At 37.3% G+C, this 27,841-nt stretch overlaps 1 protein-coding gene across 2 annotated transcripts in view; it reads left to right on the forward strand.

Moving 5' to 3' along the window:
• The window catches only part of EPHA6 (EPH receptor A6), a 903,626-nt gene that overhangs the window by 585,111 nt on the left and 290,674 nt on the right, over positions 1-27,841 (forward strand). For both annotated transcript variants that reach the window (XM_066240843.1, XM_066240844.1), the window contains 3 exons: positions 10,880-10,988; positions 17,204-17,274; positions 21,253-21,378. In XM_066240843.1, the coding sequence (XP_066096940.1) occupies positions 10,880-10,988; positions 17,204-17,274; positions 21,253-21,378 (306 nt within the window). The remainder of the gene's footprint in view (positions 1-10,879; positions 10,989-17,203; positions 17,275-21,252; positions 21,379-27,841) is intronic.

The raw sequence follows: 27,841 nt of genomic DNA on the forward strand, positions 1-27,841 counted from the left end.
AACAAAAGATGCACATAGACTGTAGGTAAAAGGATGGAAAAAAATATTTCATGCAAATGGAAATGAAAAAAAAAAGCTGAGGTAGCAATAGTTATATCAGACAAAATGGACTTTAAAACAAAGGCTATAGTAAGAGATAAAAAAAGGTCACTACATAATGATAAAGGGAGTAATCCAACAGAAAGATATAACCATCATAAATAATTATGCACCTAATATAGGAGCACCTAAATATATAAAGCAGACTTTGATGGATATAAAGGGTGAGATCAAAAGCAATACTATAATTCTAGGGGATTTTAATACCCCACTAATATCACTAGGTAGATACTCAAGAAAGAAAATTAACAAAGAAACAGCACACTTAAAAGACACACTAGATCAACTGGATTTAATAAATATCTTTAGAACCTTTTACCCTAAAGCAGCAGAATATACATTCTTTTCAAGTGCTCATAGTACATTCTCTAGGATAGACCACATGTTAGGGCACAAAAGCAGTCTCAACAAATTTAAGAAGATTGAAATCATATCAAGCATTTTTTCTGATCACAATGGCATAGCCCTGGCCAGTTGGCTCAGTGGTAGAGTGTCGGCCTGGCGTGCAGGAGTCCCGAGTTTGATTCCTGGCCAGGGCACACAGAAGAGGCACCCATCTGCTTCTCCACCCCTCCCCCTCTCCTTCCTCTCTGTCTCTCTCTTACCCTCCTGCAGCCAAGGCTCCATTGGAGCAAAGTTGGCCCAGGCACTGAGGATGGCTCTGTGGCCTCTGCCTCAGGCGCTAGAATGGCTCTGGTTGCAACAGAGCAATGCCCCAGATGGGCAGAGCATCGCCCCCTGGTGGGCATGCCGGGTGGATCCTGGCCGGGTGCATGCGGGAGTCTGTCTGACTGCCTCCCCATTTCTAACTTCATAAAAATACAAAAAACAAAAAACAAAAAAAACAAAAAAAAACCAACAATGGCATGAAACTAGAAATCAACCACAACAAAAAAACTGAAAAATACTCAAACACATGGAAACTAAATAGCATAATATTAAATAAAAAGTAGGTTAACAATGAAATCAAAGAAGAAATTTAAAAATTCCTAGACACAAATGATAATGAGCATACATCAACTCAAAATTTATGGGACACAACAAAAGTAGTCCTGAGAGGGAAGTTCATAGCATTACAAGCATACCTTAAAAAGCTAAAAAAGCTCAAATAAACAACTTAACCCTGCACCTAAAAGAACTAGAAAAAGAACAGCAAGTAAAGCCCTGGGGTAGTAGAAGGAAGGAAATAATAAAGATCAGAGCAGAAATAAATGACATAGAGGCTAAAGGAACAATACAGAGGATCAATGAAACCAAGAGCTGGTTCTTTGAAAGGGTAAATAAGATCGATGAACCTTTAACCAGACTCACCAAGAAAAAAAGAGAGAGGAGTCAAATAAATAAAATTAGAAATGAGAGTGGAGAAATAACAACTGACACAACAGAAATACAAAATATTGTAAGAAAATGCTATAAAGAACTATATGCCAAAAAATTAAACAACCTAGTTGAAATGGACAAATTCCTTGAAACATATAATCTTTTAAAAATCAATCTGGAAGAATCAGAAAACCTAAACAGACCAATTACAACAAATGAGATCAAAACAGTTATCAGAAAACTTCCAACAAACAAAAGCCCTCGGCCAGATAGCTTTACTGGTGAATTCTACCAAAGATTCAAAGAAGAACTAATTCCTATCCTTCTCAGACTATTTCAAAAAATTGAAGAGGAAGAAAGACTTCCAAGCTCCTTTTATGATGCAAGCATAATTCTAATTTCAAAATCAGTCAAAGACAACACAAAGAAAGACAATTATAGGCCAATTTCCCTGAAGATTTAGATGCTAAAATCCTCAACCAAATATTAGCAATCCAGATCCAACAATACATGAAAAAAAATTATACATCATGATCAAGTGGGATTTATTCTGGGGAGGCAAGGATGGTACAATATTTGTAAATCAATCAATGTGATTCATCACATAAACAAAAGGAAGGGGAAAACCCACATGATAATTTCAATAGATGCAGAAAAAGCATTTGATAAAATCCAGCACCCATTTATGTCAAAACTCTCAGCAAAGTGGGAATACAGGGAACATACCTCATGATGATAAAGGCCATCTATGAAAATCCTACAGCCAACATCATAATTAATGGGCAAAAATTAAAAGCAATCCCCTTAAGATCAGGAACAAGGCAGGGGTGCCCCCTTTCACCACTCTTATTCAACATAGTACTGGAAGTCCTAGCTACAGCAATCAGACAAGAAGAAGAAATAAAAGACATCCAAATTGGAAAAGAAGAAGTAAAACTAGCATTATATGCAGATGATATGATATTGTACATAGAAAACCCTAAAGTCTCAGTCAAGAAATTACTGGACCTGGCAAATGAATTCAGCAAGGTGGCAGGGTATAAAATTAATACACAGAAATCAGAGGCATTTTTATACATCTACAATGAAGTGCCAGAGAGAGAAATTAAGGAAACAATTCCCTTCACTATATCAGAAATACATAAATAAATAATGTAACTAGGAGTAAATTTAACCAAGGAGATTAAAGACTTGTACTCAGAAAATTACAAACATTGATAAAAGAAATCAAGGAAGATACAAACAAGTGGAAGCATATACCATGCTCATGGTTAGGAAGAATAAACATCATCAAAATGTCTATACTACCCAAAGCAATTTATAAATTCAATGCAACACCAATTAAAATACTAATGACATACTTCAAAGATATAGAACATACATTCCAAAAATTTATATGGAACCTAAAAAGAACACGAATAGCCTCAGCAATCCTGACAAAGAAGAATAAAGTGAGAGGTATCACACTTACTGATATCAAGTTATACTACAAGGCCATTGTACTTAAAACTTTGTACTGGCATAAGAACAGGCATATAGATCAATGAAACAGAATAGAGAACCCAGAAATAAACCCACATCTTTATGGACAATTGATATTTGACAAAGGAGGTAGGAGCATACAATGGAGTAAAGACAGTCTTTTTAACAAAAGGTGTTGGGAAAATTGGACAGCTACCTGTAAAAAACTGAAACTAGACCACCAACTTACACCAGTCACAAAAATAACCTCAAAATGGATAAAAGCCTTAAATGTAAGTCGTGAAACCATAAGCATCTTAGAAGAAATTGTAGTAAGCTCTCCGACATCTCTCGCAGCAATATATTTGCTGATTTATCTCCAGGGGCAAGTGAAATAAAAAAAACAGGATAAACAAATGGGACTAAAAAGACAAACCACACAATGGGAGAACATATTTGACAATATGTCTGATAAGGGGTTAATAACAAAAATTTATAATGAACTTGTAAAACTCAACGCCAGGAAGACAAACAGTCTAATCAAAAAATGGGCAAAGGAAATGAATAGACACTTCTCCAAAAAGGACATACAGATGACCAATAGGCATGTGAAAAAATGTTCAACATCACTAATCATTAGAGAAATGCAAATTAAAACCACAATAAGATACCACCTCACACCAGTCAGAATGGCGCTCATCAACAAAACAACATATAATAAGTGCTGGTGTGGATGTGGAGAAAGGGGAATCCTCCTGCACTGCTGGTGGGAATGCAGACTGGTGCAGCCACTGTGGAAAACAGTATGGAGATTCCTCAAAAAATTAAAAATCGAACTGCCTTTTGACCCAGCCACCCCACTTTTAATAATATATCCCAAGAACTCCATATCACTGATTCAACAAAAGGAATGCACCCTCATGTTTATGGCAGCATTGTTCACAATAGCAAAGATCTGGAAATAGCCCAAGTGTCCGTCAATGGATGAGTGGATACTATGGGGCCATGAAAAAGAAAAATTATTACCTTTTGCAACAACATGGATGGACCTGGAAACTATTACGTTAAGTGAAATAAGCCAGGCATAGAAAGAAAAATATCATATGACCTCACTCATTTGAGGAATCCAAGGAACAATATGAACTGAGGAACAGTATTAAACCTGAAGGGAAGGGGGAGGGAGCAGTTGGAAGGGGGGCGAGATATGTTGAGGAGAATACAGGGGAGGAGGGATGCAGTTGGGGAAACACTAGAATCTATGTAAACACAATAAATTAAATTTTTTAAAAAGCTGTTTGTAAATATTGCCCATTTTGTTGGCTGCCTTTTTGTTGTTGTTGGTTTCTTTTACTGCACAGAAGCTTTTTAGTTTGATGTGTTCTCCTTCATTTATTGTTGCCTTTACTTTCCTTGCCTTTGAGGTCAAATTTATAAAATGTTTTCTACAGCCAAGGTCCACAAATTTAGTACCTATGTTTTCTTCTATGTAATTTATGTTTCATATCTTATATTTATATCTTTGATTCTTTTTTAATTAATTTTTGTGTAGGGGGACAAGACGTAGTCAACATTCATTATTTTACATGTGGTTTTCCACTTCCCCATCACTATTTATTGAAGAGGTTTTCCCTTCTTGTGTGTTTTTGGCTCTTTTGCCAAATATTATTTATCTGTATATATGTGGTTTTGTTTCTGGGGTTTTTATTCTGTTTCATTGGTCTGTATGTCTGTTTTTCTGCTAATACAATGCTGTTTTGATTATTGTGGCTCAGTAGTATAACTTGAAGTCAGGTTGTATAATACCTCCAGCTCCATTCTTTGTTCTCAGGATTGCTTTGGCTATTTAAGGTCTTTTATTAATCTATTATGAATATGGTAATATTTTGTTCTATTTCTTTAGGAAATGACAGTGAGATTTTATTTTTTTTTTATTTTATTTTATTTTTATTTTTATTTTTTTAATAAATTTTTATTAATGGTAATGGGATGACATTAATAAATCAGGGTACATATATTAAAAGAAAACATGTCTAGGTTATTTTGTCATCAAATTATGTTGCAAACCCCTCGCCCAAAGTCAGATTGTCCTCCGTCACCCTCTATCTAGTTCTCTGTGCCCCTCCCCCTCCCCCTAACTCTCTCCCTCCCTCCCTCCCATGTCCTCCCTCCCCCCCCCACCCTTGGTAACCACCACACTCTTGTCCATGTCTCTTAGTCTCATTTTTATGTTCCACCAATGTATGGAATCATGTAGTTCTTGTTTTTTTCTGATTTGCTTATTTCACTCCTTATAATGTTTATATTGTAACATTGTTGGAGCTTTCAATTGTATTTTTTGTTGTTGTTTTGTTCTTTGTTTCTGGTTAGAATAACTCCCTTGAGTTTTTCCTACAGTGGGAGGTTTTCTGGTGATACATTCCCTCAACATCCATATGTCTGGCAAGTTTTTATTTCTCCTTCATATTTGAAGAACTTTGATGTATATAGTATTATTGGCTTGTAAGTCCTCTCTTTCAGTACTTTGAATATGTGAGTCCACTCTCCTTAGTCTGGTGATAACCTGTTGGGCCTTCTTTTATATCTTAAGTTCTTCTTTTCCCTAGCTTCTTTGAGGATTCTTTCTTTGTCACTGATTTTAATAGTTTTTGCAATATGCATTGGAGATGGCCTATTTGGATGTAGGTAACTAGGTATTCTGCTTTCTTCTTGGATTCGAGGCTCTATTTCCATAGGCTTGGGAACTTCTCATCAATTATTTGTTTGAAGAGGTTCTCTATTCCCTTCTTCTTCTCTTCTTTTTTTCTGAAATACCCATTATATTGGTCTTTCTGATTGAGTCAAAAAATTCTCATAGAGCTCTCATTTTATTTTTAATTCTTGATTCTCTCTCTTCTTCCCTCTGTATTCCTGGTTGCCTGGTTGTTGTTTTTTTGTTGTTGTTGTTGTTGTTTGTATTTTTCTGAAGCTGGAAACGGGGAGAGACAGTCAGACAGGCTCCCGCATGCGCCCAACCGGGATCCACCCAGCACACCCACCAGGGGGCGACGCTCTGCCGCGACCAGAGCCACTCTTGCACCTGGGGCAGAGGCCAAGGAGCCATCCCCAGCGCCCAGGCCATCTTTGCTCCAATGGAGCCTTGGCTGCGGGAGAGGAAGAGAGAGACAGAGAGGAAGGGGGGGGTGGAGAAGCAAATGGGCGCTTCTCCTATGTGCCCTGGCCGGGAATCAAACCCGGGTCCCCCGCACACCAGGCCGACGCTCCACCGCTGAGCCAACTGGCCAGGGCCGGTTGCCTGTTTTTAATGTCACTGCTCCTTTTCTTTATCTGGCCTGTTCTATTAGCTGAAGTTGCTAGCTCATTTCTCAATTCATGTCTTGTGTTCTTCATCTCTGTTTTTTAAAGTTTCAATCTCCTTGGTGAGGTACCCGTTTTATTTATGAGCTCATTAAGTGGCCTATCCTTGTTTTCTAGCATCTCATTGAGTATTTTCAGACTTTCAGTTTTCAATTCTCTGTCATTTATCTTCAAGGTTTCCATGTAATTTAGATTACTTTCTGGAGATTTTTTATCTTCTTTCTAACTGTGCCTATTTCTTAGGTAGCCATGGTATTCATTTTTTTTTTCTGCCTTCAAAGCATTTGGGATTGGTATTGTGAAGAAATCAAGTAAAAAACAACAATGAAAAAATAAAAGTAAAAAATCAATTAAAAGTATATAACTGAAAATAAAATAAAAATAAAAGAGAAAAACACAAAATAGGCCCTGGCTGGTTGGCTCAGCAGTAGAGCGTCGGCCTAGCGTGCGGAGGACCCGGGTTCGATTCCCGGCCAGGGCACACAGGAGAAGCGCCCATTTGCTTCTCCACCCCTCCGCCGCGCCTTCCTCTCTGTCTCTCTCTTCCCCTCCCACAGCCAAGGCTCCATTGGAGCAAAGATGGCCCGGGCGCTGGGGATGGCTCCTTGGCCTCTGCCTCAGGCGCTAGAGTGGCTCTGGTCGCAACATGGCAATGCCCAGGATGGGCAGAGCATCGCCCCCTGGTGGGCAGAGCATCGCCCCTGGTGGGCGTGCCGGGTGGATCCCGGTCGGGCGCATGCGGGAGTCTGTCTGACTATCTCTCCCTGTTTCCAGCTTCAGAAAAATGCAAAAAACAAAACAAACAAACAAAAAAACCCCCACAAAATAAAGAACAAAGAACACCAAAAGCAATAATCAAAAACAAAGTAAAACTAGAAATTAAGAAAAAAATTGAAGAAAAAAACTCCCTTCAAAACTCCCAATTAAAAGAAGGTTTTTCTGTTTTTTCAAGTAGATGGCACTGGACTACAAGTTTTAGCCTGTGAAATTTGCAAGTTGATTTCCACTGAGAAGCTGCTGTGAGGATCAGGGAGGCTGGGCTACAGTTGTAATGATGGGTGGGGTGTACTGTGAAGCTATGGCTTTAGCAGTGGTAATCTCATGCCTCCAGTCACTCCTCTATGTCTAAACAGATCAGGGAATTAGACACAGGGCACCTCTATTCTTCAGGGGAAATAGTGTAGAACTGGCTGTGGGGTATATCTCTGCCACTCTCCATATATGCAAGGGGAGGAAGTTGGAATCTGGGAGGCTGGGGGGCCATACTTTGTATTTTTGTGTCTCTTCTGGTGTGGGCTTCCAGCAGACCATGGGAAAACTGGCAGTGGCCCCACACTCTGTCACTTTGGTTCAGTATCTCTTCAAATTCTCCCAAATATTTCTGCTCCTCCTGGCAGAAGACCCAGTCTCTCTGGGTTTCTTCCCTCTCCGGAGCCCTGGCAGACAAAAACCAAGACAGTTCAGGTTTCTCTCCTCTCCAGAGTCACTACAAGTGAGTCTTACCTTCTGCTTCTCTTCTCAACGCTTTCCACCTTTTGTCCATTCAGTACACAGATCTTTCAGGCAAGCCCATGAGCATGGCTGAGGTTCCATTGTTGTGTTATAGCTGTTCAATTTGTTGAAATTCAAGGGGCGATATCAAGGGTATCTCTCACACTACCATTATTATCCCCCAGTAATCTGATTTTAAAAAGGCCACCCAATTACAAAATCTTCACCTCCAACTGAACTTTGAATATATGGTCTCAATAAATAACTTGCTATCTGCCTACACATGAACATACATGCTTTGGGTTTAAAACTCTTGAATTATATTTTATATTTTACAAATACAACAGTTGCTAAGTAAATAATGTTTATTTTAAGTGCCATTTTATTTGGCTTAAAAAGTTAATGTTTTTTGTTTTTTTTTTAATGAGAGGAGGGGAGATAGACAGACTCCCACATGCACAGCTGGGATCCACCCAGAAACTCCTGTCTGGAGCCAATGCTCAAATCAACCTAGCTATCCTCAGTGCCTGAGGCCAACACTTGAAACAGTTGAGCCACTGGTTGCAAGAAGGGATGAGGGAGAGAAGGGGAAGAGAAGGGGAAGAGAAGTGGATGGCCACTTCTCATATGTGCCCTAACTGGGGACTGAAACCAGGATGTATGCAACCCAGGCTGATGTTCCATCCACTGAACCAATCAGTCAGGGCCTAATGTTTTATTTTTTTCCTATAATATCTATTTCTTACAATTTGTTATTCAATAATTTTTAATTATAAAATATGACACTTTAGAGTACATGTTAATTTTCATGATATCAGTGCTTGTTTGAATATTTGGAAATACGGTCTGAACCTAATAAAAAATCTTTACTCCATTATATATTGGATATGATACAACTATTTAATCTGTTTCTGTACAAATTGAAAATTCAACCTTGAAATAAATGGCCTGAAAATATTTTGATTAAATCATTGTGACTAAAATCTAGTCAAATTTTAATACATTTCTTACTGGAAACTGAACATAAATTACTTTTGTTTTTATTTACACTTAGACTTTCTAAGAGGTATCTTAAATGCTGTGACTGGTTTCTTATTGACGCAATAATAATATTTAAGGTTCAGATATTCTCTAGTAGACATGTCATTTTCATGAGGATGTTATTACTCTGGATATACATTTGCACATGGTATACTGCATACTTGATTCCCATAGAAAGAGCTACTTCTCTAGAAGCCTTAAAGCACTCAAGCTTAATAAATTAATATAGTAGAAAATTAAGTGGTTTGCTTGACAGTTATACTATTTCTTTGCTGTTCAGAATTGATTAATGGATTTTTATAGTGATCAAAATAAAAATTAAAATTTATTTAAGTTAAAGGATATTAAAGGGACTGATTGATTTAATATTTTAGAATATTGATAATTAACTGAATTATTACTATGAGTTATAGCATAGAAAGGAAAAATGAAACAATCATCTAGGACAGGGGTCGGGAAACTTTTTGGCTGAGAGAGCCATGAACACCACATATTTTAAAATGTAATTCCATGAGAGCCATAGAACGACCTGTGTACGTTACACATTATCCAATAAAAATTTGTTGTTGTCCCAGAGGACAGCTGTGATTGGCTCCAGCCACCCGTAACCATGAACATGAGCGGTAGGAAATGAATGGATTGTAATACATGAGAATGTTTTATATTTTTAACATTAGGATTTTTTTAAATTTTATTTATTATTTATTATTTATTCATTTTAGAGAGGAGAGAGAGAGAGAGAGAGAGAGAGAGAGAGAGAGAGAGAAAGGGGGGAGGAGCAGGAAGCATCAACTCCCATATGTGCCTTGACCACGCAAGTGCAGAGTTTTGAACCGGCGACCTCAGTGTTCCCAGGTCGACACTTTATCCACTGCGCCACCACAGGTCAGGCAGGATTTTTTTTATTAAAGATTTGTCTGCAAGCCAGATGCAATCATCAAACGAGCCACATCTCGCTCACAAGCCATAGGTTCCCGACCCCTGATCTAGAAGCCTGTATTCTGGTGATAATCATGTGTGAGCTTGGGCAAATTCTTTAGGTTCTCTGGGCTTCAGTTTCCTTACCCCTTGTTATTGAGCAATTGCCCATATCCAATCCCATAAAAAATTATACCCAATTAACACTTCAGTAATACAGAGGAGAAGTGCTAATGAGCTAAGTGAACTAATATATTTCAGAGGTTTTGAAAAGGGTAGTGCAAACATGCAGCCCATGCACTTTTAAGTTAAGGTTTTTTGGCCTGACCTGTAGTGGCACAGTAGATAAAACGTTGACCTGGAATGCTGAGGTAGCTGATTCAAAACCTTGGGTTTGTCTGGTCAAGGCACATATAGGAAGCAACTACTACAAGTTGATGCTTCCTGCTTCTCCCCGCCTTCTCTCTATTTCTCTCTCCTCTCTCTATAAATCAATAAATAAAATCTTTTTAAAAAAGGGAAGGTATGATTTTTGTCGATGAGAAAAGTAATATGCCATATATTATCTAGTCAAACATCTGAGTACCAACTGTGTACAACCTTGTGCTGTGGAGGTGGAATTTATAACTGTAAGTTTGAATTAAGCACCATTAAATATAAAGGTGGTTGTATTTTTTCTCTGAGAAAATACTAATTTCTCTTTTACTTTTTAAATTAAATTTATTATGGTGATGTTGGTTAATAAGATTATATAAGTTTCAAGTATATAAGACAGTCATTCTTAAAACAAATTATTCAAGTTTTTCCACTTTGTGGAAACACACTAAAACAGTGTGTAAAGCCTGGTTTGTTGGCTGAAGTGTTTAATGAACTAAATTAGCAATTATATAAACAAAACCCTTTAATCCATCTGTTGATTTAATTTTTCAGCACATACTTAATCTTAAGAGGTGTGGTACTAAGAATTCCTTTACTTAATTGGTATTTTTGTAAAAACGAACCGGTTATGCTGTGGGTTATGACCTTAATCTTCAGCCCTTATTTTGGGTTTGCATGCTGCATGCCCAAGAAAGGGCAGACATGATGGGGTTTTCTGCATTTCAATTCCATATTTTCAAGCATATACTAAGTTGTAAAGTAATTCTGGTAATGGAATGTCACCCAGGGACATTTTAATCTTGTATCTGTGTTTCAGCTTCTGACATGGCAGCGGAGCAGGGGCAGATTCTCGTGATAGCCACCGCGGCTGTTGGGGGATTCACTCTCCTCGTCATCCTTACTTTGTTCTTCTTAATCACCGGGAGGTAACTGAATATACCGGATTATTTCCAAGAGTTGCGAATAATAGTTTTTAAAAAATACTCTGTGTATTTAAATGCTTTTAAATATTAAAGAAAAAATAAAAATAAGAACACTCCTCTGAGAAAAAATAATCAGGGTAGATTCTGCCCTGAGAATGAACTTTGTAAAGTAGAACCACAATGGCTGGTTCTCTGTACCAACAGGTCCCCGAATATGGAGCAACCAAAGACTTGACTAAACCACTTTGAAAGCTGTGAGTGATAAATTTTTATTTAACAAGCAAATTCTGAGTTTTTCCTTTACTACAATCAAATTATACCATAAAAGGGATTTAAAGAAAATTTAACAGAAATTGAACAATTTATATGAAAGTTCTTTATAAACAGCATTAAAAGAAATGTGTTACTTTTAACCTATTATAGACAGTATATACAGGAATTTCATTTGGATCTTGAACAAAAATACGGACCGAGTCACAGCCTGTATCTTAAAAAATTCGTAAGTTGGTCTGTTCGTATCTCAAGGTACCACTGTATATTAGAATGATATTAATTGGTTTTATAAATCCAATATTTTTCAACTTTAGAGTAATATAGATGAAAATTTAAAGAAACAATAGATTTAACATAGCAAACATCAAGATTTGAATTCTGATCAACTGACTAGTTTCACCTACCTAAACCTTAGATTTCATACATAGTATCTTCATTCCCATCTTTGTAACAATACTGAACTGTGACTAAAGATAATCTGTATGAAATTATTAATTTTTTTAAAGAATGTGTTACTTTTTATTGAACCCTTGATATTAAGCCCAGACTTTTGTCAGAAAAATGTGAATATTATCATATTTTTATTCTTATGAAAGGTGGAAAATTCCTTCTCGATTATCAATAAGGAAACAAAGGAACACCTTGAGAATTTTCCTAATAATCTTAAACACACACATCCTGAAAAATACCAATGTCATGATTTAAAAATTTTAGTCAAACAATACACATTCATACTGACCCCAGCTAAAGTGCACCATCTTTACTGGAACACTCTAATAAATTAATAATTAGCAGAAATAAAAAACAAACCACATTCAGTGGTAGTAGCTCAGTGAACTAGAAACAACTTTTGTGTTATTTATTTTTAAAACTCTATATATGTAATTAATTGAGATTTATTTAAAATGACAGAAGATATGCATATATGAAAAATTGTATCTATACTTTTGACAGCTGATGAAGGTTACAGATCAATAAATTGACAGTACTTAGAAGGTTCTTATCAAGTATAAGTTCCTGACAGAATGTAATTGCTACTTGTTAAGGCTATAGCTGATTTAATTGTAACAAACCTATGTTTACAGACCTTATCAAGGAACAAAGAAACACATAAATATTCCAATGTGGTTAAATTGAAATAAATAGTGACTTCTTTATGAAATTAACTGTAAAGGGGGCTCATTTACCCTATGTTTACTTAACATTTTTAACAATAAGGAAAAAAATATATATGAAAGAATACAACAAATAATGATAAATGTATCCAATAAAAGGTACCATTCTGGGTATACCATGGCACCACCATAGACACTGTTCTCCATCACTCTCCTGCTTCTCTCTCCTTTATACCTGAACCTAGCCTCTGACAGTTTCTTGCCATCGTCACAGCTTTAATACAGTCATCTTTTATAGTGGGCAGAAAAAACAATTTTGGTGTCTCTAAACCAACTAACCATTAGATAGAGAACAAAATATTCAATACTATAGCTTACAAACATCAAACATGACCTACAGAATTCTTAATCTAGCAGAGGACAATTGGTTATTAAAAAAACAAACAAAAATACACAACTGGTGGAGATCTAAGTTTTTTGGCTTAAAATATAAAAGGTTAGAATTTTTCTGATTCTATCTAATACTTTCTTGCAAGAAGAGGGTTTAGAAAACAGCAATGCCTGGGAAATGAAAATAAAATGTCAGTGGTTAATGTAACAAGTCTGGGGGAAAAAAAAGGAAAGAAGGAAATAAAAGCATTTGAATGCATGTAAAGTCGTTATGACAATTTTGTTAAGTTAAAAAAATAGAAATGCCCAAATGTTATGGGTTGCTACAGGTTTAGTAAACTTTATTAGAAAAAATGTTAAGTAGAAGATAAAACCTACTATATTTTTATTGTCATTTATAAGTCGCCCATGCATTATGAATTAGGAGGCATCAGTATCTTGACAATACTCTATTTATCAAAGAGTTGCACATAATTTAAAGACAATCAGTTTGGAACCCAGAAAGATTATTCAGTTATTAAAATATACAGCTCATCCGGAGGGGCAGAGCATCGCCCCCTGGTGAGCAGAGAGTCGCCCCCTGGTGGGCGTGCCGGGTGGATCCTGGTCAGGCGCATATGGGAGTCTGACTGTCTCTCCCCGTTTCCAGCTTCAGAAAAATACAAAAAATATATATATATACAGCTCACAAAAATGAAGGGATAACTTAAAATGAATATGAAACAATTAAAAAAAGAAGCATTTGATTTTTTTATTAAGAATATCAGAAAAGCAAAAGACAAATCAAAGAAAGTAGTTTGATTATGCAAATGAGATGCAAAACCAACTTTTATTTCATTGGTGAAAATGCACCATACAAAAGGCTGAAAGTACTGGAGTATCTGCACATTCCCTAACCCCCTAATTTTTGTGAGCAGTGAAGTCAGCCCTGGCTGGTTAGCTCAGTCAGTTAAGAGTGTCACCCTGAAATGACAAGGTTGCAGATTCGATCCCCAGTCAGGGCACACACGGGAAGCAACCAAAGAATGCACAACTGTTGGAACAACAAATGAATGCTTCTCTTTCCTTTCCCTCTCTCTCCCTTCCTTTGTTTCTCTAAAAATCAATAAAAATTCAGCCCTTATCAGATGGGTTGGTTGTTTGGAGTGTCATTTAAGAGCACAAAGTTGCTGGTTCAATTCCCTGATCAGGGCACATACAGGAACAGCTCAATGTTCCTGTCTCTCTCTCTCTCTCTCTCTCTCTCTCTCTCTCTCTCTTTTAAAAAAGCAAACAAAATGATGAAGTCCTATAAGGTGATCTTAATTCTAAATTCACAAAATATATTATGTTAACTAGATTATGACAATTTAGATATGATGGTTAATTTGATTCAGAACCTTCTAGTTTTCTTATTTGAAAGTCTCTTTAAAGGAGTTTGTGATACTTTCATAAGTATGGTTCTGTTTAAACAGTACCGTCATTAAGTCCCAATTTTAAAAATGACTATTAACTTCATAAAAGAAATTGATTTAAATGACATTTTTAAAAAGTAATTTAATATATGGCAAACTTGGATGTAATTTTTAAGTTACATTTATATGTATTTATAGAATAGAAATTAAGGCCTTATTTTCTCATAGAGTACAGTATTTCAGCAAATTATATAAATAGCATATATGGAATGATATAAATAGCACATATGCATGTGGAAAAGCATTTCATTAATATATCAAAAAATATTGCCTTGGAATAAAAACAGACATATAAATCAATGGAATACAACAGAGAGCCCAGAAATAAACCCATTCCTATATGGTCAACTAATTTTTGACAAAGGAGACAAGAACATACAGTGAGTTAAAGATGGTATATTTAATAAATAGTCTTGAAAAAAAATTGGACCGAGGCATTCAAAAAAATAAAACTAGACCACTTTCTTACACCATATATAAGAATGAACTCAAAATGGATTAAACACTTAAGTGTAAGATTTGATACCATAAAAATTCTGGAAGAAAACATAAGCAGGAAAATATCAGACACTTCTCTTAGTAATATTTTTCTGGTTTATTTCTTGGCAAAAGAAACAAAAGAAAAACTTTAAAAATGGGACTACATTAAACAAAAAGTTTTTTCTACAGCAAAGGAGACCATCAACAAAATGAAAAGACAGCCCACTGCTGATAAGGGGTTAATCTCTAAAACTTTTACAGAACCCATATAACTCAATACCAAAAACAAAACAAACAAACAAACAAAAAACAATTCAATTTAAAAAATGGGAAAAGGAACTAAATAGACACTTCTCCAAAAAGGACTTACAGAGGGACAAAAGACATGGAAAAGTGCTCAAAATCACTAATCATCAGAGAAATGCAAATTAAAATATTACCTATACCTGTCAGAATGGCTATCATCAATAAATCAACAGATGTTGGAGAGGGTGCAGAGATAGGGGAACTCTTTTGCACTGTTGGTGGGAATGCAAATTGGTAAAGCCACAGTGGAAAACAGTATGGCAATTTTTCAAAAAATTAAAAATGGAGCTGCCTTATGACTCAGTAATTCCACTTCTGGGTATAAGTCTAAAGAAACCCATGCCTGACCTGTGGTGGCGCAGTGGATAAAGCGTCGACCTGGAAATGCTGAGGTCGCCGGTTCGAAACCCTGGGCTTGCCTGGTCAAGGTACATATGGGAGTTGATGCTTCCAGCTCCTCCCCCCTTCTCTCTCTCTGTCTCTCTCTCTCTCCTTGCTCTCTCTCTCTCCCCCCTCTCTCTCCTCTGTTAAAAAAAAATGAATAAAGAAACCCAAGACACTAATTTAAGAAAATATACGTACCAGTATTTTCCTTGCAGTATTATTTACAATACCCAGGCTATGGAAGCAACCCAAGTGCCCATCAATAAATGAGTGGATTAAAAAGCTGTGGTATCTATAGATATATACAATGGAAAATTACTCAGCCATTAAAAAGATAGAAATCTTACCATTTGTGACAGCATGGATGGATCTAGAGGTTATTGTGCTAAGCGAAATAAGTCAGTCAGAGAACAACAAATAGTGTATTATTTCTCTTACATGTGAAATCTAAGAACAATATAAATGAACAAATAATATAAATAAACAAAGAAATAGATTCATAGATACAGAGGACAGACTGGTGGTTGACAGAAGGGATAAGATTGGGGGACTAGGTGAAAAATGTTTAGTAAAGGAATTGAGGAGTACACATTGGATGTACACGAGGATGTAAAGTACAGCATAGGAAATATAGTCATTTATACTGTAATAACTATGTATGGTGCCTGTTGGGCACTGGAAATTTCAGAAGGAACACTTTGTAAAGTATATGATTCATCAACCACTGTGCTGTACAGCTGAAACTAATACAAAATAATGTTGAATGCAAACTGTAACTGAAATTTAAAAAAAAAAAACTTTTTAAAAATTTTTTTTAAAAAAAGAAAATATTGCCTTAACAATTGACAAAAGAAGACATTACAGTAATTGTAGGTTACATAAATTTGGCCTAGTAAACTGGAGAGATGGGCTCCAATGTTATCTTTTCCTGATGCAGAATGTGAATGAATACTATTTAAAAGGAGAATGTAACAATGAAGAAAAATTTGTACTTATTTTTGGCTTTCAGTTCTTCTGTTTGCCAATTTATATGTCATCAGAAACTGTTTTAACATTCTACATACTGGGAAAAACAATTCATTTTGACATGTCTTCTAAGCACTTTGGTAGGGGAGCATTCGTTGGAAATTATTTTATGAAAACTGTAAGACATCTCTGAACAGACACTGAATTTGCCGTAGGATTTGAAGCAAAATTCACACTCAGAGAACTGTGCGCCACAGATGTATTCTGTTTAACCATTTGGAATTAGCAGTTTGATGAACTGTCAGGTCATATGGATGTTGATCGTTTTATTCATGTGGAAGAAGGCACGGAAGATGGGCACCTGCTTCTGTTCTTCAGAGCACAGTTATCCTGAGAGAACAGAACGTGCTCCTACCAAACCTCTGACATTTAAAAATAACATATCAGTTAGCAGTGAAACTGGAAGATGGTTGCCTAAATTTCTGAAATTCTGACTCAGAAACATTTTTTTTCATTCTGACTTTTAAATTGGTTTCACTAACTCTAGCTATTAGAAGTCATATAAGGAAAGACATGATGGTTATTGCTGATTATAAAATATATTTCTAAGCTTCCTATCATTTGGATCAATCAGTCCACTTGAGAGTATTTTATCCTTATCTGGGGCTAGTTTTGATGCATATAAAGAAACCTCTGTGAAGTATTATATTTTCACACATTATAAAGATGCTCTGAAAAGGGGTCTCGTCCCTATGATAAGGACTTGGTCCTTGCGTGATACGTATTTTAATTAGCTTTGGATCTCATCCAGCATCATTCTAAAATTAAGATTCTTTTACTTTTTCAAAAGGTGCCAATGGTACATAAAGGCGAAAATGAAGTCAGAAGAGAAGAGGAGAAACCACTTAGAGAACGGGCATTGTAAGTAGTGAAGTGACTCCCTTCCATATTTCATATTGTTCCGGCAGTTCAAGAGTTTATTGTAAGGTTAGATCAGTGAATGAAGAAAACCAAAAAAATGTACTTCCAACCTTTCAGCATTAAAGCTTTTCATCTGGTTTCCTGGTTTGTTGGTGAAAGTGCACCTGCTTTTTCTCATTAAATTGTAATGCATTTTTCCTAATTCTACTTGGAGAATAAAAAGGATTAGACTGAATATGCTAAAAACAGAAGATGACTGGCTGATATCTAGTTATTTACAACTCACAATGTCTCCAGCATGTGAGTTGGTTTTATTTAGTGGAGCATTAGCCTCAGAAAATGGAATTTTTATTTCTTCCTATAGGAACTGTCATTTAAACATATAACAAATCAATTTACTGTCCATTAACACTAAAAAAAAAATCAGCTCCTTAACTCTTAGAATATGTATGAAATCCTTGAACTGACTAGAAGGTTATATCTATTTGCAAGATCTCTTTCCAAACAAGCTATAATTACCACCATAGTTGGTTTGATAATTGCCACCCTCTCTTTCCGAACACCCACCTTCACCTCTACCTCCAAATGGCAAACTACTTTGTCAAGACAATTTCTCTGTCATGAGACACTGAATTAACAACAAAAAATGTTCTCTAATTAACCACAGTATAGAGGTAATATGTGAGGCAAGTTATTTAACTGTGTAAACCCATCTTCTATTTCAAATTGATTGCCAAATGAATAAAGAAATGGAAAAAACTAGATTACCATCCAGGGGAGGCGAAGGATTATTAACTAGAGGGATAATGTAGGGGTGTTTCTAAGGCTCACATGGTACCTCAAAGAATGATGTCTAAGAACCTAGCTGCATTCGATTATTCCATCCTCACCACAGTTCAGATTCGGGAGGTCCAGGGTGGGGCTGAGACATAAGCATTTTTAGCAAGCTTTCCCAGGTTGTTCTTTCGTACAGTCAGTATGACGCTTACTGCACTGGCAGGGAAGGGAGAACTGAGACAGCCGATCCCAGGCATGGAATAGAAGCTGGTGTTGGGAAAACAGCTGTGTTAGGCTTGCTCGCTTGTACAGTGTGTTCGTGAAGTCATGGTGCACTTTTGACTGGTCACAGGAAAGCAAAAAAAGATGATAGAAATGTAAAATCTGCATCAAATAAAAGGAATACCCTCCTAGTTTCTGTAGGATGATGTGGCAGCATGTGCGCATGCGCAGATGATGACATAACACCATGTATACAGTGGAGCAGCCCACGGCAATGCCAGTTGAGATGTGGATGGTACAGAGGAAAGTTCAGTGTGCTCTGTGGCTTGCTAAATTCAAATCTGTGGCCAAAGTGCAACGTGAATATCAGTGTGTTTATAATGAAGCACCACCATATAGTGGTGAATAACATTACTTGGTGGGATAAGCAGTTGAAGGAAACCGGCAGTTTGGTGGAGAAACCCCGTTCTGGTAGGCCATCAGTCAATGACGAGTCTGTAGAGGCTATACGGGATAGCTACCAAAGGAGTCCTAAAAAATCTGTGTGTGAGCCCACATCGAACTGCACTGAATAGGTATGAAACTGGGAGAGTTTTCCTTTTATTTGGTGCAGATTTCACATTTCTATCGTCTTTTGTTGCTTTCCTGTGACCGGTCAAAAGTGCACCATGACTTTATGGACACACTGTATTTTGCCTGATTAGTGCATTAGCACGTGGCAGCACCATGTGTGTATAGCCCAAGGCTAGAGTGCTTGCCCTCGGTGCGGATTGCGCGTTGCCTGCCCACCACTGTGAGGGCCGTTTTGCTGTTTTTTTTTGTCCAAGAAGCAGTTTTCCCCTGCCTGTTTGCTCACCCGCTGTTGGCCCAATGCTTTCCGGCTCCGCAGTTCCCATACTGTCTGCCGGAATCCAATGCGCTCCTACCTGGCCCCGGCCACCAGCATTGCAGCGGGGAGCATTGGAAACAGATGCAGAAACCTGGGTCCAGAAACCTGGGTCCAGAGACCTGAGCAGATAACTTAGGCTGAGCAACCTTAAGATTCACTGCAGGGCATTTAGAGCTGAAAAGCAGAAGAAAGAGATGTTCCTGAGGTATTGATTATCTGTTTTCAACTAGCAGTTTAGCATAAAATAAACCAGATGGGCCCAGCAAGAAGCAATGAAAATAACCGGAGGCAGTCAGGGTAGTAAAAGAAAGATAAATCGATGTTTGAAAAGACTTAGATAAATAAAGCGAGTAACCAGTCAAAATTAGAACTAAGTTTGGGGTTTTTTCTATACTACATATATTGTGTTTACAAGAAAAAAAAAGTGATATGTATTCCTTAGAAATGTGTATCACCTTAAATAAGTGATTGGTTGAATGGTGAAAACCATGTATGGAGTTAATAAATAATACCTGTTATCTGTGCTTAAAGTAATGAATGCTATCAATTAGATAGTACTGATCATGTAATAGTAGCCAGTAAATTTGAGTTTATAGTATACAAAATGAAATCACAACTCCTAGTTAATTACAAAAGTGTCCTATAGAATATAAACAGGAACTACAAATGATCTGTTCTCCTTTTCTACAATATAAACTTTAGGAAGTCAAGAAAAGCATAACATTTCAGAATCATTGTCAGGTCTAAGTATACCTAGAAATATGCTTCACTAATCTTCTCATGGGCGCATAACCAGTACTAGAATACACTAGGCAAAAAGTAATCAAAGAACTCAGCAGGTATAGAACTCAAGAAGCAAATTATTGCTAATAACGGGGATTTCCTTATCTTTTCTAAACTCACTCGATTATCTTTTGTGTGTTTGCTTTTGAGATTTTTCTGGAAAGAGCATGTTTCTAGACCACACTTACTTGTGTATGGTATGGCTTTCAAAATCTAAGAACAGCAAAATCGAGTATCATCCACAATGACACAAATTTGTATTGACCTTTTAACCCCTACCAATTGGTATGCAATGAAAATTTATATTCAATATCATATCTATACTAGGCCAAACTGTTTGCTGTGATTATTACCTATAAAATCATCCGTAAAGTATTTGGAAATATACAAAGATATATGAAAAATGATCTCCTGTCCTTCAGGAGCTAGAAATCTAATGTAGAAAACACAAACCAATGAGTAAAACAGAGGCATAACCACCAGCAGACTGTGACTTCTTCTGAAACTGAAGGAGTTGCAAATGAACATGCAACCACTCATTCCGGTGTTCCTGCCGTCCCTGTCTTCACTACCCACGAACGGTGAGCACGCCACCCCTGCCAGAGAAAGAGTGTCAGCTAGACAGCCAATGACCAGATTTGTGTCACTGATTTGTACCCTTCCCTCCAGGATAAACCATGTGCATTCTGGCCATGGAAGCAGCTAACTGCAAGAACACAGGAAAGGGCTATTGTCTGGGGTTGTCTTCTGACACCATGCCATGGGGTCTGTTCTTTACTGCCTAGGAGCTTCTGGAAGGGGAGAGACCAGAAGAATGGGACATAAGTTCAGAAAAACCCAGTACCTTAGAGCACAAAGGGTCCAGGACAGACACGAACAGGCTTGCTTGTTTGGGGGGCGAGAAGTGGGTGGGGGAAGGTTCGTGCCTCGTTTTCCATGCCCCGAGCTAGGTCAGATGTGAAATGTATGGGTTCTCAGTGGATAAGCGAGCTGATTAAACTTTTCACAGAAATAAGATAAAAGTGTGTTTTCTGGAACTAGTCAGCTCACTTTCTACTAAACCACGGGGTCATTTTACATGAACGGTAATAAATTTTGTTATTTCAAGTACTCAAAGCTTTAATGGAGCAGGGGCAGATGGTAGGAGACATAAGGAGAAAAATAATTGAATTTAAGTAATTAACAAGAATGACTATTTCAGTACGTGACTTCTCATTTTAAATATTCATAAGATGTGTAATTACTAAAAAAAAAAAAATTTTTTTTAAATACCTTTTCAACAACACCAATCTTTTATTTTGTTGCAGTGCGCTTCCCGGGAATTAAAACTTACGTAGATCCAGACGCATACGAAGACCCGTCTCTAGCGATCCATGAATTTGCAAAGGAGATCGATCCCTCGAGAATCCGTATCGAGAGAGTCATTGGGGCAGGTAAACAGAAAATCTACACTTTTGAAGATATGCTTCCTTAATGGTTTAACTGATTTACCAAGATAATATTTTAAATTTAGCGGTTTTAGTCATTGAAGTATTTTAAGAAATGAGTAGTAAAGTTAGGTTGTTTTTTAAAGTATTTTACATGCCTGAATTCAGTTTTTAAACTTAGAAAATTCAGAATAGTTATTTCTAATGTCTTGTAGTCTTCTTTCAGTATAGAGATAAGTTACAATAAAACTAAAGTGATTCGGGAATATATTTTTTTAAAAATGAAACTTCAGGAGTTTGTCTCTAAAAAATTATAGATTTACTCAAACCCCAACATCTGTAGACATATACTATAGTTAGTACGAATATTGGTGATCTTGAGGCTCTGCAAGGTCCAGAAGTGTTCTGAGAAGCATTGAGGATAAAATTAGGATCAATATCGTTTATATCATTTTCATGTAAGTTAGTAGTTTTCCCTGTGTAGAATGTTCAAAACTCAGAACATTATATTCTTTAACTATTCTGGATTAAAAACAAATTCAGTGTGAATCAGCTTTCAAGAATTTATTCTGGGCCCTGGCCAGTTTGCTCAGTGGTAGAGCATCGGCCTGGCGTGCAGGAGTCCCGGGTTCGATTCCCGGCCAGGGCACACAGGAGAGGCGCCCATCTGCTTCTCCACTGCTCCCCCTCTCCTTCCTCTCTGTCTCTCTCTTCACCTCCCGCAGCCGAGGCTCCATTGGAGCAAAGTTGGCCCGGGCGCTGAGGGTGGCTCCATGGCCTCTGCCTCAGGCACTAGAGTGGCTCTGGTTGCAACAGAGCAACGCCCCAGGTGGACAGAGCATCGCCCCCTGGTGGGCGTGCCAGGTGGATCCTGGTCGGGTGCATATGGGAGTCTGTCTGACTGCCTCCCTGTTTCCAACTTCGGAAAAATACAAAAATAAAAATAAAGGATTTATTCTGCACATTTCTTATAGTAGAAGCTAAGCCAATGTAACAAAGAGACCCTGGAATATTCACTCCTCTTTAAAGTCCCTGAAGGTGAGTAATCTGTGCTGGCCCAGGAGCTTTCCTTCGGGTCTTGAAAGGTCCTGAGTTCTTCCTACTCTTTGCTCTGCCTTCCCCTAGTGTGTCGTCCTCCTCTGAATGGAGTATCATCCTCCTCTGAATGCTCAAAACTGGCTCACCAGCACGTCTCTCTCCCAGCCTGTGAGAAGGGAAGAGTTCAGTCTCTGGCTTTATCTTTAAGTCAGTTACCTGGAGGTTCCAAACATGTCTGTCTATTCACATCTCAATAGTTCAAATATAGTAACATGGACATAATTAAACTCAAGAAGTTTGGAAATATAATCTGTGACCAGGCAGCCAAGTTGCAGCTGAAAGGGGGAGAGGGAATGTAAATTACTAAACAAAGAAGAGAAGCTGCGTCCTGAAGGGGAATGCTGGGTACCCCGAGATGCTGGACACTTCTGCAATCCTTTGGACAGAGCAGAACATAGCAAAGCATGATTATTCCAGCCAGGTATCATATCTGTGCAAAGGCCAAAAGAAAGGAGCTAATTATCCCCTGTCCCTTTCAAAGCTCTTCTTCACCAAAAGGACAAACTAAATAATTAGCAGAAACCAGTGTAAAATGAAAATAGAGAGTCCCTTGTTAAAAAGTGATAAAGAATTCTAAGATTGTAACAACAGAGCATTAAACAAATGGCAGGGCCCTTTCAAACTCAAGGCTCTGCTTGACGATTTCCATTGAGCTGACTGTACCCCTGGTACACAGAGAACTAGCAGTGTCTCAAGAATGGCACACACCTCTTTAGAAGTCCCTTTCAATCACTGGAGTTTCTACGCAGTTTCTCATCTAATCCCCTACATGGCCAGGTCTCCCTCTGAAAGCTGATACAAGGGTCCTTCCTATACATTTAACCCTAATACTTGCAGCCCCAAAAAAGGTTGTCACATCAGGAAGATTAAGAACCTGGATGGCAACCAGAATCTCTGTCTTCTAACACTGAACATAAAGAACATCCACAGGCATGAAAGGCATCACTGAAAAGTGATTGCATTATATTCATTTAGTTTGGGGGTTTGTTTCCTTCAGACAGCAGAGGAGGAGAAAAGAAGCTAGGTTGAACAATTCCATCACACCCTGTTCTTGGCTTTCTCCTCTGACAGGTTCCCTGACACTGCAGTGCTCCATGCTCTCGCGGAGGACTCGTTTCCTCTTGTAGGGCTCGGTGAAGAAATTAAACCTTGATGTCTGAAATCATATTAGGAGATAAAATCATATCTCTAAGGTGTAAACAAAGAAATTAAAATTTTCATCAGTTTCAGGGTTTTTTTTTAGCTAAAATATAAATTTCTCCCTTAAAAAAATGTTTAACAGATAGTGTGCCAAAGTAAACAATAACTATTAATGACAGTTTTAATATCATATTCCCCCTGCTCTCTGTCTAAACTAGTAAATTATAATGGGATTCCTCTCATTTGGCAAAGATAATATCTAAACCATGTAGTCAGTCCTTTATATCTTTGACTGTTTCAACTTAAAAATATTATGCTAAGCATCTATTTACTGTTCATCTTCAGGGAAATCATTAAAAAAATGCTTAATGAGACAAAACTATTATAACTTTCCTCTCTGTGTTCGTGGCCAGAACTGCTTGTTAATTAGTTTCATTAGTCCTGCTCCTAAAATTCTAATTGCATGTGGAAAAAGCTCATGAGTGTGTGGACTCTTCCTACAGCAGCAGTGTGGAAAAGCATTGTTCAGTCAAACTAAAGAAGAATTAATAAAGTTATGCAACATCTATGACATAATTGCACAACTGGTTATTTGCCCAAATTTTTACTGTAAATACTTTCCTTAGATTATCTCATACACTTTGTCCCACCCTACCACCTATTCGGTAGTGTCTTCTCAGACTCTGTTTCATCATCAGCTGTGTGTATTAGGTAATCCCCCTGCACATGTAAATTAATGATTTTTTTTTATATATTTTTTCTTTTTTCTTTTTTTTTTAATTTTATTTATTTATTCATTTTTAGAAAGGAGAGAGAGAGGGTGAGAGAGAGAGAGAGAGAGAGGAGAGACAGAGAGAGAGAAGGGGGGAGGAACTGGAAGCATCAACTCCCATATGTGCCTTGACCAGGCAAGCCCGGGGTTTCAAACCAGCGACCTCAGTGTTCCAGGTCGACGCTTTATCCCACTGCGCCACCACAGGTCAGGCCAAGGACGTGTAAATTGAAGGACTAAGTTGCAGTGCAGGTGTGGGAAAAAAGTGGGGTAGAGTTGGGGACATGGGAGAAAGAAGCAAGATTTAGGTCTTAATTACTGTCAGGTAAAAGATGTTTGGGTCTGTGTGTGGCCAGGAGCTGCCATCATGACCATTCACATGCAGGTTCCCATTGGATTAGGGCAGATGGTAAAGAAATGGCAGAGTCGGAGGATGGTGGGCCATTATGTTTATTGGTGTCTCACCAAGACAGGCAAGTCACAAGAGAAGCCAAGGGAAAAGCAGAAAACCTGCTTTTCCAACACAGAATAAGTGCTGGCGAGGATGTGGAGAAAAGAGAACCCTCCTGCACTGCTGGTGAGAATGCAGACTGGTGCAGCCACTGTGAATAACAGTATAGAGATCCCTCAAAAAATTAAAAATCGAACTGCCTTTTGACCCAGCTATCCCACTTTTAGGAATATACCCTAAGAACACCATTGAACTGTTCCAAAAGGAGAAATGCACCCCCATGTTTATTGCAGCATTGTTCACAATAGTGAAGATCTGGAAACAGCCCAAGTGTCCATCAGTGGACGAATGGATTAAAAAGCTTTGGTACAAATATACTATGGAATACTACTCAGCCATAAGAAATAATGACATCGGATCATTTACAATAACATGGATGGACCTTGATAACATTATACGGAGTGAAATAAGTAAATCAGAAAAAACTAAGAACTATATAAATCCATACATAGATGGGACATAAAAATGAGACTCAGACATGGACAAGAATGTGATGGTAATGAGGTGGGGGGGAGGAAGGAGGAGAGGGAGTGGGGGGAGGGGAGGGGCACAAAGAAAACCAGATAGAAGGTGATGGAAGACAATTTGACTTTGGGTGAAGGATATGCAACATAATCAAATGTCAAAATAATCTGGAGATGTTTTCTCTGAACATATGTACCCTGATTTATCAATGTCACTGCATTAAAATTAATAATAAAAAAAGAAAAAAAGAAAACTTGCTTTTTCCATAGAGGACAAGGATCAGGGAGGCCCCTGCAATGGTGATAGCAGGAACTGAGAGAGAGCAAGCTCCCTGTCTGCCCCATTTTATAGTGTAGAAATCCAAACCTTTAATCCAATAATCAAACAATGAAGTCTCTGATACAAAGTCACTTATCTGAGGCTAAATGGGATTCCTCATGAGAGTGCACCACCCCCCATCATGCTATCAGTCAAGGGTGTGGGGAAAAGCTTAGTCTTAAAACTAAGCTTTCGGCTATAACTACCCTGTCTGCTTACAGCCTGTTCCCCATACCCAATATGAGTGAGCAAACATATATATCACATTTACAAACTTATTTGATCAACAGTCTGATAAAGGCATTGAGAGCAGCAATAGATTCATAATTCATTGCTGGGAGACAATCTGTAAGATTTTCATAATTTTTAACAAAGAAATAGGTAAAAATGCTTCCCAGGTTTTTAGTTGGGAGACAATGTGTGATTATTAAATATTTCTTAAATGAATTATTAGAAAATGAACCCAAAAATAACCACAGTAAAAATTTAAGAAAGGAAAGAGCAAGGAAAATTATATCACACCTAACCAATGACACTTCTTAACATGTTCACTGAAAAAAAATGTGTATTAGTTGCCTAACGTCTACTTATTAAAGTCACTGTGCTAATTAAATCTTTTCATATTGCGTCATTATGCTTATCAAAGATGTATCTACTCAACCTGTCTTCCACACACAATCTCTGTCCAGGGATTTTCAACTTTATAACCATCCAAATATTATGTGAAAAATCCTTAGAAAATTTAATTTGCCCCATATCTAGGCTATATAGATATCTATGTAATCTTAAAATGTCAGATCATTCGCTATAAATTTTGCTGTGTTTTTAAATGAGTTTTCTAGGACACTTTTTTCTTTTTTGTGTATCACTGTTCTACTCAATAGTGGCGGTTTATCTTTGTTCATCAATACAGGCCGGAATTTCCTTGAAAATGCACATTTCCATTTAAATGAGATACCAGCTCTGTTGCATAGGAGACTATCACGATCATCTATCTCCTTTGACTTTTTGCATCATAAAATGAAAGACTGTGGCCAGAGAACTATAAAACAGAAATTCCCAGGCTAAAAGAGTCAAGTCAGATTAGGGTAGAATTACTATATTTTATACAAATCATGAGATAATGAGAAAACTGGTAAACTGAATTTTTAATCATGGGCTAGAAGAGGTCATTAAAAGGCTATCCCTTTTTCAGTATAGTACTGAGCCTAAATCATTATAAGAAAACATGCCTAGCATAGCATCTATCATTTTAAAACATTATTCCACTGAAAAATTCATTTTTTGTGTCTCTAAGCCCATAGGGCACCCTTCTTATTTTTGGCCTTCCCTCTTTCCCTTGTCTCAGTGGAAATGCGTACAATCTCCTCGTCATTCATTCTATCCCTTTATCTATACAAAACTCATTATTGCTTCCACTATCAGCCACATCTTCTCCTGGCTTAGTGTCACCATATTTTTTCTCTTCCAAGAATAGCCCAGGAAATTTTAACTGTTCATTTCTCAGCAGTCATTTGCAGGTAAAAGAAAGTCAAAAGGACAACAACAACAACAAAAGGATATAAAAGTGAGTGCAAACCAGTGATTTATTCAGCCTAATATTTGGTTCTGCTATTGCCACCTTGTTTGAGGCCATAGTTGCCCTTGACAGAAGGTAAAATGTTTACTTTGTGTACCCTCCGAATTCCCCTGCCAGCCTTCAGCCAGCTTCTTAGCTCTGCTCTAGAACCTATTATTTTTAAGTTATTTTTTTAAAAGCTCTCTAATTCTCTTTATTATTTTTGTTCCTCTTCCATAGCTATGTCATATTTTCTTAAACCGTAGCAATGAGAAATGTAGGCAGTATTCCAGGTGTGGTTTCACAACTTACTTTTTACAAGAAGATAACTGTGTTTATGGCCCATTTCCTCTATATTTAGATGAGATGATCTTATCAGAAGCAAATTTTGTCCTTTTCCATCAATTTAAAGGATTTATGGTAGAGGGCAGATTCATTTTCTTTTCTATTCTTGGAAACTCCTTTGTCATATTAATAGACTGAAAATTGGATCAAAAACAGATTCTGGCAAGAGCTTTTTGCCTTTTTTGAAATTCTTGAAACCCAAGAATTTCATAGGTTTCTAAATTAAATGATGTAATGAAGGATGGGCTTTATCCATTCTGCA

Source organism: Saccopteryx bilineata, chromosome 8 (assembly GCF_036850765.1).
Source record: "Saccopteryx bilineata isolate mSacBil1 chromosome 8, mSacBil1_pri_phased_curated, whole genome shotgun sequence".
Taxonomy (NCBI): Eukaryota; Metazoa; Chordata; class Mammalia; order Chiroptera; family Emballonuridae; genus Saccopteryx; species Saccopteryx bilineata.